Source organism: Anabrus simplex, chromosome 7 (assembly GCF_040414725.1).
Source record: "Anabrus simplex isolate iqAnaSimp1 chromosome 7, ASM4041472v1, whole genome shotgun sequence".
In the NCBI taxonomy this organism is placed as follows: domain Eukaryota; kingdom Metazoa; phylum Arthropoda; class Insecta; order Orthoptera; family Tettigoniidae; genus Anabrus; species Anabrus simplex.
In genome coordinates this window covers 118,914,047-118,929,249 of record NC_090271.1, presented here as the reverse complement: position 1 = coordinate 118,929,249, position 15,203 = coordinate 118,914,047, and the positions used below count along the sequence as shown (strand labels likewise).

The following is a 15,203-nucleotide window of genomic DNA, read 5'->3' as shown; positions in this document are numbered from 1 at the left end:
TTAAAAGACAGTCTTTCTTAAAAATCTATGAGTTAGGGCTGTAGAATATACCGATGGTATTCTCTGCCTGTCATAAAAGGTGACATAAAGGGGATGAGTGGCCACCAGTATTACTGTATATCACCAATAAAGCACATAGCCAAGGGGGGATTACTGGGGATTAGACCTCCACATGGAAGTTTTACAAAATAAAATAAACGGAAACTGACAATAGACAAGTGGAAGTCCGCTCTATATGTTGGCTCTTTTGAACATTCACAGAGACATAATTGTAAAACCAAGATATCTCTTGAATCTATTTGCTAAGAAGCCTTGGAAGTCAGATTTTAGATTGTAACCTGAACATACCATTTGCTGTAAAACTGTTGACATTGATCGAATTGTTCTCGTTCTGTATTTTGATGTAAGATTTTGTAGTGAACTGCAATCTGAATATAGACATAATTCACTTTTACCAGTATCTCTATAAAGATACTCATGCATGCGCACAAGCACATTTGTTATGTTATACCATAAATTTTTAACTATAAACCCCTCATCGGATGATCCTGGCTATGCTACTGACTTTTATAGCATCATGCTCATATATCCATGGTTGAGTAACTGGGATAAAAATGAAATAAATATGTAAATAACTACACAGACTGCATGAGATAGAGATTTAAAATACTTCTCAATAAAGAATGCAAAGTCCAAGTGTTCAGTAGTGCACATGCGTTAGCATGTGATCACTTACAACTAATCATGTAATCAGTAATCAGAACCAAATCTTGGATTTCTGATCTGTTGATAAATGTAGTGTTAAGGGCAGGCTAGTGGTTTGGGACACAGCGAAGGCAGCGGTCGGCTGACCCCAGAGTGAAAATCGGAGCCATTACCCCTGCTGTCTAAAATACAGGTAGGACTGTATGTCGGTTTATATAAAAGTAGGCCGTTAACCTCTGCTGTGTGGGTTACCTACCTCGCAGGCACTATCCCATTTTCAATTCAACCCTCGAACAACTTCCCTTACTCATATAGTATTTCTTCTGAACCATTTCCTGCACATTGTCATTTTTCATAATTCCTTAGTTCATATTTTCTCATCCGCCATATTTCAGATATTTGCTTGTAAGTTTTTGAAGCCATCCATGTTGCCGCCATGACACCTTTTGTTCAGCTATTCCTATTGGATGCTCTGCACCTCTCACATCCTTGGTACTCTATTACTGAGAGTTATATTTATTTACTATTCAGTAAAAATTCTCCGTCCTATTGGGGTTCGAACTGCACTGCTAAGCATCCATATTCCAGAGCTTTACCCCAAGACCAAACATCACTATCGGACGCTGGCAGTAAGATACTGGGAAATTTAGTTTGACAGGGAAGGGCGCTAAGATCCATTCACTCAAGTGTAAGTATCATGAATTTGATTTAGTAGGCGCAATGTACTCTGTGGTGTAGTGGTTAGTGTGATTAGCTGCCACCCCCGAGCTCCGGGTTCGATTCCCGGCTCTGCCACGAAATTTGAAAAGTGGTACGAGGGCTGGAACAGGGTCCAGTCAGCCTCTGGAGGACAAATGGGTAGAGGTGGGTTCAATTCCCACCTCAGCCATCCTGGAAATGGTTTTACGTGGTTTCCCACTTCTCCTCCAGTCAAATGCCGGGATGGTACTTAACTTAAGGCCACGGCCGCTTCCGTCCCTCTTCCTTGTCTATCCCTTCCAATCTTCCCATCCCCACCTCAAGGCCCCTGTTTAGCATAGCAGGTGAGGTAAAAATAAGTATAGGGAAAATTGTGGATGCCTCTACTTTAACACTGATACGTTTCATGAAAATGAATTTGCAGTTTCTGCGTTTATTCAATTTAAACATAATTTTAGATAGATAAAACTTTTTAACGTGACGGATATCGTCTTTCCATCATGCATACTATCAACTCTCTCAAAATCGCAACCAAAAATGAACGTATGGACAGATTCTACATATTTTATATTAGAAAGATAAATACACTCCATTCAGTGCTCACGGAGAAAGCTTATATTCACTCCATCACACACCACCGCAAGATTTCAAAAATACGAATTATTCCACCATGTTCAACATTGTCGTGGTTGTTGCGATTTTGATAAAAAGAACCAATACTTATAGTCACTTTAATTGTATTTGATGGAAAATTATCAATATTTCCTATGACAATACATCTGAAAATATTAGCTGTGAGTTTGTGTCCACAATTCCTCATTTTGACAGAGTGGTTCACTTCTACATTTTACGTTCTATAGTTCTCTCTTGCCCTGGTTACTTACCTACACGAAATATATAAACTCGTCGTCCATAGCTATCTCGGTCTTCCAACATATTTTGAACTTGCATTTCTAGAATGTACGATTTTTCTGAGGGCCGGGGGACCTTGAAGAGTTCGGGACTGCGTAACTTCATTACGTAGTACCGTTGCAACTGTAACAGCAGATATGGCAATAAATAGAACATTTTACACTTAAGAATAACGCATGGCTTAACACTTACGATGAAATTAAGTCTAGATACTATTAATGTACACACAGACTTCTCACATACACGCGATAGAGTTATTCATACATAGGGGCATGATTTTTCCGCATTAATTTATGTTCGATTTCGCGAAAAGGAAACAATTTTTCGCGTTATTTCGCGAAATAGGGCTGGCCACATCGCTTTAATTTCGCGTTAATAATTTCCTATAATTATTAATAAAAGGTTTAATTCGTAAGATTTGTGAATTATTTATGTGAAAGATAGATAAATAAAGAGAAACAATATTGATAATCATTCATTATTCCATATGTAATCTCGATTAGAACTATAATATAGCCCTAATGAAGATTACATAACAAATTACCCTTTCAGACTACGTGGCCATACTATTAAGGGATTTAATAGAATATTAATACGAAGAGTCCGCCTCTGTGGTGTAGTGGTTAGCGTGATTAGCTGCCACCCCCGGAGGCCCGAGTTCGATTCCCGGCTCTGCCACGAAATTTGAAAAGTGGTATGAGGGCTGGAACGGGGTCCACTCAGCCTCGGGAGGTCAACTGAGTAGAGGTGGGTTCGATTCCCACCTCAGCCATCCTGGAAGTGGTTTTCCGTGGTTTCCCACTTCTCCTCCAGGCCGAATGCCGGGATGGTACCTAACATAAGGCCACGGCCGCTTCCTTCCCTCTTCCTTGCCTATCCCTTCCAATCTTCCCATCCCTCCACCAGGCCCCTGTTGAGCATAGCAGGTGAGGCCGCCTGGGCGAGGTACTGGTCATTCTCCCCGGTTGTATCCCCGACCAAGAGTCTGAAGCTCCAGGACACTGCCCTTGAGGCGGTAGAGGTGGGATCCCTCGCTGTGTCCGAGGGAAAAGCCGACCCTGGAGGGTAAACAGATGATGATGATGATGATTAATACGAAGAGATACTTCTGTCGAAATGAGAAATTCTCATTCTGTCTTCTATTTCTCTTCACACACATAATATTGGAATACAATTTCAAGATCTTTATTTTCCATGAATTTCGCTACATTTTCCACTTATCCCAAAATAAGTAAACTTCGCTTTAAAGTAGGCTTGTCGCTTAAATTCGCTGTAATTCGCGAAATCGAAATAACGAATTTCTTAACCAGATTCATATGATTCGTTAAGATATCTCAAAATCGCTTCAAAATATTTCTTGTCGCGCTCATCGTTAATGCGAAAAAGTCATGCCTCTATTCATACACAACACTGATTTATACCACACTTATACAGTATATCATATACAGGATGTTAAAAATCTCCTACCAGAAACTTCTAGAGCTTATAATAGAGACTGTGTACATAACATTTCGAACAGGAACCCGTGCCCAGAAACGCATGGTTTCCTCTGCTGCGTGTATACAACTTCAAATCAAGTATTTAAATCCTCCAATCTACTGGGTGAAGGAGCAATTACTAACAATAATGTTATTCATTTTACGTCCCACTGTCCGCCTCCGTAGCGTAACGGTTAGTGTTATTAGCTGCCGTCCCGGGGGCCCGGGTTCGATTCCCGGTACTGCCAGGAATTTAAAACTGGCGGGAGGGCTGGTATGTGGTTGAAGTGGTACATGCAGCTCACCTCCAATGGGGGTGTGCCTGAAAAGAGCTGCACCACCTCAGGATGAGGACACGAGTTTACTTTTACTTTGTACGTCCCACTAACTACTTTTACGGTTTTTGGAAGCGCTGAGGTGCCGGAATTTTGTCTTTAAAATTTCAGTAAATCTACCGGCACGAGGCCGACGTATTTGAGCACCTTCAAATACCACGGGACTGGGCCAGGAATGAAGCTGCCAGGTTGGGCTCAGAAGGACAGTGCTCTAATGCCCGAGCTACTCAGCCTGATAGGAACGATTACATCTGGTTTGACGAGATGCAGGGTGCTTGGGTTACGCCATTACAGTACAATGATCATCGTATTAGTGAATATTAGTGTTTCTTCTTCTTCTTCTTCTTCTCTTTCTTAATCCGCTTACCCTCCAGGGTTGGTTTTTCCCTCGGACCCAACGAGGGATCCCACCTATACCGCCTCAAGGGCAGTGTCCTGTAGCGTGAGACATTGGGTCGGGGGATGCAACTGGGAAGAATGACCTGTGCCTCGCCCAGGCGGCCTCACCTGCTATGCTGAACAGGGGCCTTGGTGCGGGATGGGAAGATTGGAAAGGATAGACAAGGAAGAGGGAAGGAGGCGGCCGTGGCCTTCAGTTAGGTACCATCCCGGCATTTGCCTGGAGGAGGAGTGGGAAACCACGGAAAACCACTTCCAGGATGGCTGAGGTGGGAATCGAACCCACCTCTACTCAGTTGACCTCCCGAAGCTGAGTTGACACCGTTTCTGCCTTCATACCACTTTTTAATTTTCGTGCCAGAGCCGGGAATCGGACGCGGGCCTCCGGGGGTGGCAGCTAATCACACTAACCACTACGCCAAAGAGGGTTTATTCAATAATTTAATAGTCTTGATCCTGTGGTACAGCTGCGCCTGCATTCGAGAACAACGCTGTGGGAACAGGTGGGTACCATACCATGGGATAACATAAACAGTACAATGAGGCAGTCGAGAATAATGCGAAGCGTATCTTCATCAGCGATGCAGAGACTGCACTGGGCTCACAATTCTGGATCAGATCAATTCTATGCTAACCTGGGGTAGAAGCGAATGAAAATACATGATACAGCTCCCAATTCTCAAGCGATACGATGTTACCCTATGCGACAGGTGTCCTGGTCCAGTCCGCTGAGGCTGCTCAATACATACTATCGTCTGCCTAGCACTAGCCAGAACGCCATGAGTAGCAGCCGGTTCGACCTCCCTCCTTTCCCACCAGCGCAGTCCCCTGCCAGCTGCCACGAGCTGCAACCCAGCATGACGCATCAAACCAGTCGTATCGCGGATACAATTGCTTTTAAGTCCCACTAACTACTTTTACGGTTTTTGGAGACGCCGAGGTGCCAGAATTTAGTCCCTCAGGAGTTCTTTTACTTGCCAGTAAATCTTCCGACACGAGGCTGACGTATTTGAGCGCCTTCAAATACCACCGGACTGAGACAGGATCGAACCTGCCAAGTTGGGATCAGAAGGCCAGCGCCTCAACCATCTGAGCCACTTAGCCCGGCTGATATAAACATCTTACGGTCACTCCCAGAATTTTTATTACATTAATATTTTTGTAAACATACAGACTACGAAATAAAATTTTCCAAAATGCTTTTAATGTCCGCCTCTGTGGTATAGTGGTTAGTGCGATTAGCTACCACCCCCGGAGGCCCGCGTTCGATTCCCGGCTCTGACAAGAAATTTGAAAAATGGTACGAGGGCTGGAACGGGGTCCGCTCAGCCTCGGGAGGTCAAATGAGTAGAAGGGGGGGGGGGGTCGATTCCCATCTCAGCCATCCTCGAAGTAGTTTTCCGTGGTTTCGCACTTCCCCTCTAGTCAAATGCCGGGATGGTACCTAACTTTAGGCCACGGCCGCTTCCTTCCATCTTCCTTGTCTATCCGTTCCGATCTGCCCCCCCCCCCGCACCACCACAAGGCCCCTGTTCAGTATAGCAGGTGAGGCCGCCTGGGCGAGGTACTGGTCTTCCTTCCCAGTTGTATCTCTCGATCCAAAGTCTCACGCTCCAGGACACTGCCCTTGAGGCGGTTGAGGTGAGATCCCTCGCTGAGTCTGAGGAAAAAACAACCCTGGAGGGTAAATGGATTATAAAAGAAAGAAAGAAAGAAAGAAAGAAAGAAAGAAAGAAAGAATGAATGAATGAATGCTTTTAATTCGGTAATTAACAGTTTACTGGAAGTAACTCGAATAGCAACGCACTCTTATTAGTTGGTTTTCAAATGCACCATGTTAACTCACCATATGGAATGCCTTTGTACAGTTGAACTTCCTGGCCCGCAGGAACCTCAGGAGAAAGGCATCGTCAGTCCTTACATGGAGGTTAGCTTCGGCTGAAAAAGGAATTGGAATTCCTTTACTATACATGGGGAAAAAACAATTTTATAGAAATCACGTAATTTAGGGCTTCGTGAAGTCATCACATATAAATAACAAGGTCTGTAAGCCATTGCAAAACTTATCTGCTAAAATTACTATTCTAACAATTAGGAATTTAAAGTTGGCCTACCTACTACAGTTTTGAAAAGAGGACTGTCTATCGGAGCCAGTGAAGGAGTATTCGGTTCATCCAGAAGGGCATCGGTTCGATTCCAGGCAGAAAGTAGAAAAATTGAAGCGACATTTCCAATTCTGGAGGGGCGTATGTCTCTGAGGTTCACTCAGCTTACCAAAGAAACGAGTACCTGATTAATACCTACCGGGCGAGTTGGCCGTGCGGTTAGGGGCGCGCAGCTGTGAGCTTACATCCGGGAGGTAATGGGTTCGAACCTCACTGTCGGTAGCCTTGAAGATGTTTTTCCGTGGTTTCCCATTTTCACACCAGGCAAATGCTGGGCTGTACCTTAATTATGGCCACGGCCGCTCCCTGCCCACTCCTAGACCTTTCCTATCCCATCGTCGCGATAAGATCTATCTGTGTCGGTGTAATGTAATTAAAAAAATACTGATTAGTACCTAGGGACAAAGGCAGTCGGCCATAGAGGTTAGGGAAAGAGCCACTTCCTCAATGGCTTTCATTGCTTGTGTTCGGCTACATGCTGGCGTTAGCGTGCTGGCCTTTGGTCACAGGGGTCCCGGGTTCGATTTGCGGCAGGGTCGGGAATTTTAACCATCATTGGTTAATTACCCTGGCACGAGGGCTGGATGTATGTGTTGTCTTCATCATCATTTCATCCTCATCACGACGCGCTGGTCGCCTACGGGAGTCAAATCAAAAGACCTGCAATTGGCGAGCCGAACCCATCCTGGGATCTCCCGGCACTAAAAGCCATACGACATTTTAATTTTTTATTGCCTGTACGGAGAAGAGTTTACCTGTTAATTTTGAAACAGTCTTGCCTAAGCCACGGACGAGTGAGGTCGCGTTGAGCGGAGGGTCCCGGGAGTGGGAGGTGTGGGTGAAAGTGCCGAGAGCTGGAAGGCTGTGGAGAAGTACAATGATTAGTATAGAGCAGTACAGGGCGACGGTAGGAAGATGGCAGGGAAGAATGAAGAAAGAAGAAATGAAATTAGGAAGGTGTTATATGGATTTGGAGAGAAAAGGTGAATTACTGCTATCAGCGGCGGTGATTATAATTTTGCTATGTATTGGGGGGGTCGAGTTGAACCCAGGCCCGACCCCTAGTAGGAATGAAGAAGGGGAGAATATGGACGCATTCAAAAGAGCCGTAAAAGAGGTGGTGGAAGAAGTTGGCCCTTTTGAGCAAATTAAAAATATGATTAAGGAACAAACCAGGAAATTTGAAAAAATGGAGGTATGGTTAAGAGAAAAAACGGAAGACATAACAGCACAAGTGAGACATAACACCGGAGAAGTGGCAGCATTAAGGGAAAAAATAGGACGAATAGAAAAGGAGAACTTGAAGCTGAAAATAGAAGTGGAAGCCAATACTTTATATCGAAGAAAGAAGTGCTTATTTATCTATGGTGTGCCGGAAGAGTTGAGAGAAGACAAAGTACTGACAACTTACAAAGTTGTGGACTTAATACAGGGGAAGTTGAAACATAATTTTAGTGAAGTAGATATAGATGATGTGCAGAGGGTGGGAAAAATTAGGGGCAAAAGGCCTATCAAACTGGAACTGTTTTCTACGTTGATGGCTGATGCTGTGGTAAGAAGTGCGAGTAATATGCAGAGAGAGAAAATATGGATCAAGAGAGACGTTGGATGGGAGACGATTAGGAACGAGAAAATACTTAGAAAACACAAGATGCGTGCAATTAATCAAGGTTTGAGAGCGACTATTAAAGGGCAAGAGCTAGTGGTAGCAGGCAGAAATTGGAAGAAAATCTGGACTGTAAATGGACTGATTGACTTGGACAGGAGGATAAAAGAAGACGAAGAAAAAGTGAGTAGTGCAACGAAAGGTAGGGAAGTGAGGAGTGATATCAGTATTAGTATGGACTTAGAGATGAAGTCAAAGCGGGCTGAAGAAGAAGGGAGCAGTGCAGTGAGCAGTGGAGAGGATAGACAAAATACAAGAAGTAACAGTGTAAGTGTAATTATAGGAAGTAGTACGGGAAAGTGTCAAGAGAGACAGAGCGAGGTGCTAAGTGGAAGTATGAACAAAGGTAAGGAAAGAGCAGTGGACGGACAAGGCAGGAGAGAGGCTGAAGAACAAAGGGGTAGTGAAGTGGACGGTGAGAGTGAGCAGCAAGAAACTGGGAGAGTAGAGTGTAGTGTTGCAGTGAGCAAGAAAGGACAGAGGAAGGTGGACAAGAAAGGGCACGAGGAGACAGATCGACAGGAAGGTAAAAAAATTATGAGTAAAGTCAGAAGTAGGAGCTTAAAAGACATATGGGGAAAAGTACGTAAAGGGATGGAAGATACAGAGGACATGGAACGGTATATGGAGATAAGGGATGAGAGGTCGATAACTACTAGAAGTAAGAATAGATTTTAAGTGTGGAAAGGGATAAGACTGGAGAAGTGGTGTTTTTGTTTGAATAATTGTCTTGAGGTGTTTTATTAGGTGGAGTTGAAGTTGTAATTGATTATCATTTTGTATTGTATTGGTGACTGGTATAAATGCGGAGTGATGGCAGACGAGTGTGTGTTAGGGCTGGAAGCTTAGTATTTATGATTAGGTGATGTATGGTTTGCTATTATGTGTATTGAGATGGTTTATTTACGGATGATTGCGTGGGAGTTGGGAGGTGGTTTTATTGTATTGGTGTTTGGCATGACTATTTAATTTTTGGAGCTGGAGAGAGGTGAGTTTATTATCATTTTGTAAATTTAGGTTTGTTTGTAATATAGCGAGTAAGTAAGTTATTAAATGTTGTGAGGACGAGTGTGTGCTAGGGCTGAAATGTGGTGTTGGAAGTAGAGGTGGTAAATGTTGAAATGTGGTGTTGGAAAGGTATGGAGAAGTGGTGGAGTACTCATGAGTAAGTTGTATTGAATGTGATGATGGTATACGAGTGGGTGGTATTTGTAGATGTTGAAAGGTGGTGTTGGAAAAGTATGAAGTTGTAGTAATGTAATTTGGCTATTTGTAAATTTTGGTTTGGTGGAAGATGGAGTTTTCGGTAGGTAATTATGATGGGTAATAGGAGGAGTATGAGTGTATGGTAAATTGAATAAGTTATGATATGTGATATGTCTGTTAAATAGATTGTGTGAGTGTAATTGTCGGAGAAGTAGAAGTGGTATATATAGAAATGAGGTGTAGGAAATGTGGTTATGAGGTGATGTATGGTTTGGTATTGAGATGGTTTATTTACGGCTGAATTCGTAGGAGTTGGGAGGTGGTATTGTGTCTGGTATGAGTATTGAATTTTTAGAGTTGGAGAGAGATGATTTATTATCATTTTGTAAATTTTGGTTTGTTTGTGCAGAAGGGACGAAGAAATATGTTGTTGGAGAGGTGTTGGTATATGATTGCCGAAATTTCAATGTTATTATGGAGTGTTATGAAGGAATGAAATGAAATGAAGCAATATTACCGAGGTTTTGTGAAAGTTGTGGTATGGTGGATTGGAATGTAATGACGGAATATTGTTGTTATTTTGGCTGGTTTGGTATGTATTTGTGTAACGTTGCTGTGGTAGTTTATTTTGGAGTAGGTCAAGGAACAATAAAGCTGATGAAAATGCTGAAGGTAAACATAGGCATGGTTGGCCTGAGCACAAAGCAGAGTAGGTCAAACAGAAAAACAATGGCGGTGTGGGAATGTGCTGAGTAAGAAAGGACAGTTGGTGGAAGGTGTAGTCTTGCCCCGGGATCACATATGAGATATATTGCAAGTAAGGCAAACGGTTCGAGGGAATCTACCGTTGGCCAGTTGATTATTAATATTATTATTCCTTTATTATTATTGTTTTATTATATTATTATTATTATTATTATTATTATTATTATTATTATTATATTATTTGTTTATTTATTCAGCTATTTATTTAGTTGTAGGGTGGCTTAGGTAAGACTCTATTGTGAACATGTATTGGGGCTAAACGCCTGTGTTGTTCATCAATAAATATGTTATGTTATGTTAATTTTGAAAAATTACTAATTTTCCTTTATTACTGTATTTTTTATGACCATAAACAGTACAGTATCCAATTATATTGATCCATAGACGTGATACTCTCTTGAGTTTCTGCAGTGCGAAATTAGACCAATTTCAGGAAATACTTTACGTGTCGCTTCGTAAGACGTGAACAATCAATACATCAAATGTACGAATCAATTCAAATACTTCAGTGATGTTGTATTCTGGAGATAGTGGGTTCGAACCCCACTGTCGGCAGCCCTGAATATGGTTTTGCGTGGTTTACCAGGTAAATGCTGGTGCTGAATCTTAATTAAGGTAGTCTCAAAACTTCCCACTCCCAGCCCTTTCCTATCCCATCGTCGCCATAAGACCCATCTGTGCCGGTGCGACGTAAAGCAAATAAAAAATATCCTTTGGTATTATTATAACTGTCGTCGTTTATTCCTGAGGGGGCAGAGCAAGATTTTTGAGGACACGTCAAGTTTTCCTACAGATGTACAAATTAACATGGCATAAACCCAAAAGAACAATATCAGCACGGTGAAAAAATGAAATGGCGTATGGCTTTTATTGCCGGGAGTGTCCGAGGACAAGTTCGGCTCGCCAGGTGCAGGTCTTTTGAATTGACACCCGTAGGCGACCTGCGCGTCACGATGAGAATTAAATGATGTTGAAGACAACACATACACCCAGCCCTCATGCCAGCGAAATTAACCAATTAAGGTTAAAATTCCAGACCCTGCCGGGAATCGAACCCGGGACCCCTGTGCCCAAACGCCAGCACACTAACCATTTAGCCATGAAGCCGGACATCAACAAGGTAAGCAAGTAGTATAGCCTTAAGCTCAACATTCAGAAAACAACTTTCATGGTAGATTAGCAAGCAGAAACTCATCAAATCTGTTATCACCCTGGACGGAAACTCCATTGAAAGGGTGTCACTATCAAGTTCACAGGAAGCATATGATCGAAATATACTGAAAAAAGAATCAGGGATGCCCTTCGTGTTATGTTAAGGACGATAGTGTAATCGGATTGGTGGAAAAAGTTCTTCTTTTGGAGAAAATGTAGTTACTCTGTTACTTCCGGGCGCGGGATTCAAATCGACAAACTTGTCGTATTTGCTATGCCAGAGAGCCAGCCACTGCCTGTTGCTGTATGTCAGGGAAGGGAAGGAAAGGGAGGTGAAGTGGGAGACGAGGTAATGCTGCGTGCGAGTGCACAAGTTTCTCGTTTGTTTCACATAGTCGCTTCCCAGCCCTAGCAGGCAGTGTAAAGTTTGTTCTGCACAAATTTACTACTATGCGAATCCCATGGAAAGAGAATATGACATTGTACTAAGAATACAGGCAGCTTTCCAGATCGTTCGCGACACACCATGTATCCTGAACAGAGTCCAAAGGTCGCTACTACACCATTGTAAACTGTGCATCGAAGTAGGAGGGGGGCATATTGAACATCTACTGTAATCAAACAATCGAGCGTATTCTTTTTTTCGTTCAGTATTTCATTCAATTTACAATGTTGTGAGTGAAATAATACACAATCATAGGGGCGGTAACGTTGCATCTTCAAATATGTTAAGTAATAAAGCACGTTAATGCGTGATGTATAGGCTTTTGGGCTTATGCCGTGTCAAGAAAATAAGGTGAAATTCTTTACGTTTCGCAGGGAACTGTGCCCTGCGTCCTCAGAAGAAATCTCTACTGTCTACGAGAAAGGCTTCCTAAACAATGATTCTTTAAAATTTAGATTTATAATAGAAGTGGAAATGGAACGTTCATTCGCCACCAGATGGCTCCCAGGACGTTGCACAACGCTAGCGTTCGTTCACGGGCCGTGAAAGCATCAATGGCAACGTTAATGCGATCAATAGACGAGAGGAGAAACGATCTGGTACATTCCTTGACTGACAAGTGTGTCTTAATTACAGTGTGTTCTTGTGCTGTGTGTACAGTTACAGCTGTTTAATAAACGAACTGTGGATATTGCCTGTAAGAGACAAGGACAATCCTGTGCGAGTCAAACGAGGAAACCTGTGCATACGCGCGGAGCATTATCTCTGTCTCCATCATACACTCCACTTACCCCCTCCCCTTCTCTTACCTGAAGCACGGCAGGGGCTTTTGCTCTGAAAAAGCAAATACGGCGAGTTTTCTCAATTTGAATCGTGCGCCCGGAAGTAACAAGGTAACCTCATTTTCTAGAAAAGAAAAACATTTCTCCACCAATGCGATTGCACAATCTTTCTTAACATAGCACGAAGAGCATACCTAATTCTTTGCCGGTATAGACGTGGTACACCCTGTAGAAATAAAAAATCCAAAAATCGGCACTGCAAATGTGTTTCTGAAATTGAAACATCTTATGTGCAACCATGACGTCCGATTTGAAACTCGTCGGCGAGTCCTGAAGTGTTGTGTATTATCGGTGCTTCTTTCCAGTGTCGAAAGATGGGTAATGAAAGCTTCGTCAATGAACCGACTGTAGGCCTTCTGAAATGAGACTCACCCCTCGCAAAACGCATAAAAGCGGCATATTTTGGTCACATTTTCAGAAATGATAAATGCAGCCTGATAGGATCATAGAAGGCAACTCTGATACGGGAAACACGAAATAGGAAAATCTCCGCGACCTTCTGTGAGGAGACGGCAGAGGGGAAAAGCCCAAACCAAATCCCATTGCGGAACAGCCCAGAAGGACTATGGCCTACCCAGCGACCGCTCCTCAGCCCGAAGGTCTGCAGATTACGAGGTGTAGTGTAGTCAGCACGACGGATCCTCTCGGCCATTATTCTTGGCTTTCTAGACCGGGACAGGAGAAAAAGAGGAATAATTATTCTGGACTGAACAATCAAAAGTACATTGACCGAGCGAGTTGGCCTTGCGATTAGGAGCGCTCAGCTGTGAGCTTGGAAGCCCATTGTCGGCAGCCCTGAAGATTTTCCTTGGTTTCCCTCTTTCATACCAGGCAAATGTTGGGGCTGTACCTTAATTAAAGCCACGGCCGCTTCCTTCCCACTCCTAGGCCTTTCATATCCCATCGCTGCCATAAAACCTATCTGTGCCAGTGCGACGTAAAGCAACTTGTAAAAAATTAACTGGTGTTTCTAATGTTTTTTATGTTTTCCTTTCTTTCGTCAGTGCTTCATGAAAGTATAACTGCCCGATATTTTGTATGATTGTGTATTCAAGCTTACATATGTGCAATGTCACTCTGCCAGTAAATGATCTAAGAAGCTTGTGATGTCCGAAAATAATCGTGCGTTTAGAATACGCACCACTAGACCTCTGGCTGGGCCGGAACCAAAATCTCGCTTTACAACTGATGTCACTTGAAGAGCGTTTGAAAACCCAATGATTTAGTTTTACGTTCCATATTGATCTGAGCCTCTTAGATTATGCAACGTTTGGTTAGTTTGGTTTAATTTGGTATTTCTAATTATAAATGTGGATATCTTACAGTCCCGGTGCCCAGGAATGTGTTAAAAGGAAACAATTAATAAAGCTGTGTTCGCAGTGTTATTCCACTCTATGTAGGGATTTATGTACATATGTACATGTCTACTTAAGTGAATTAACCTAAAATTGTTTATGTAATTGTACTAAACCGTAATCTATTTATTTAGAGTGTGAACATTCTATGCTGTTGGAACGAGAGACATGTTACTTTCAGTCGGTAAGGGACTAGGTAGGCAACCCGCCAGATCTTTTTTGGAGCGGCACTGAATACTGTACCGGCAAACAGCACCCTCATACTGACACAGACTACAGTGATATGACTATCCATCTTCTTCTAAATATTGAAAAAGCAAGGCGTTTTGTCTGCAATCCGCCAGCAACCTCCCACTGGATCGATTTTTGTGAAATATGATTTCGATGAAACTCATTTACATGTATATGTGCCAAAACTTATTATTATTATTATTATTATTATTATTATTATTATTATTATTATTATTATTTACGGCCTCATTGGACCACTTCCGTCAATCATTTTCTGGTCATATTCTTCAACAGGTTTTCTTTCCGAATTGCCCAGTAGCTTTTCATTCGTTCTGATATTTTCTGTTGTTCTTCATCTGTAAATGTCCTTTTTCATCGTATGTCGTTTGTCTATTTTTGGTTTAATCTAATTTTTATGTTTTTCACTTTCTTTAAATTTTGTTTTGCAAATCGTGCAGAGTTATTTCTAGTTCTTCCATATCCCCTCTAATTTCCTTAATACACCCCACTTGTTGCTTCAGATTCCAGAGTTTCTCTATAATTTTTCTTGGTAATCTGGTTTCTGGTGCCGTAATAGTGTGACCAAAAAAAAAAAAGATCCTTTTCTTACGTACACTGACTGACAGAGCAAATGCAACACCAAGAAGGAGTGGTCAGAACTTTATGCCAATTGCAGGCTAGACTGACGTCACTGAGGTATGCTCATGATGTGAAATGCGCCGCTGTGCTGCGCACGTAGCGAACGATAAATGGGACACGGCGTTGGCGAATGGCCCACTTCGTACCGTGATTTCTCAGCCGACAGTCATTGTAGAACGTGTTGTCGTGTGCCACAGGACACGTGTATA

General features: G+C 42.5%; 1 protein-coding gene across 1 annotated transcript in view; it reads right to left on the bottom strand.

The window, feature by feature from the left end:
* Positions 1-15,203, bottom strand: part of LOC136877737 (clavesin-2-like) — a 51,995-nt gene that overhangs the window by 14,602 nt on the left and 22,190 nt on the right. The window contains exons 3-4 of the mRNA XM_068228729.1: positions 6,375-6,466; positions 2,289-2,439 (exon numbers count right to left, since the gene is read on the bottom strand). Of these exons, the coding sequence (XP_068084830.1) occupies positions 2,289-2,439; positions 6,375-6,466 (243 nt within the window). The remainder of the gene's footprint in view (positions 1-2,288; positions 2,440-6,374; positions 6,467-15,203) is intronic.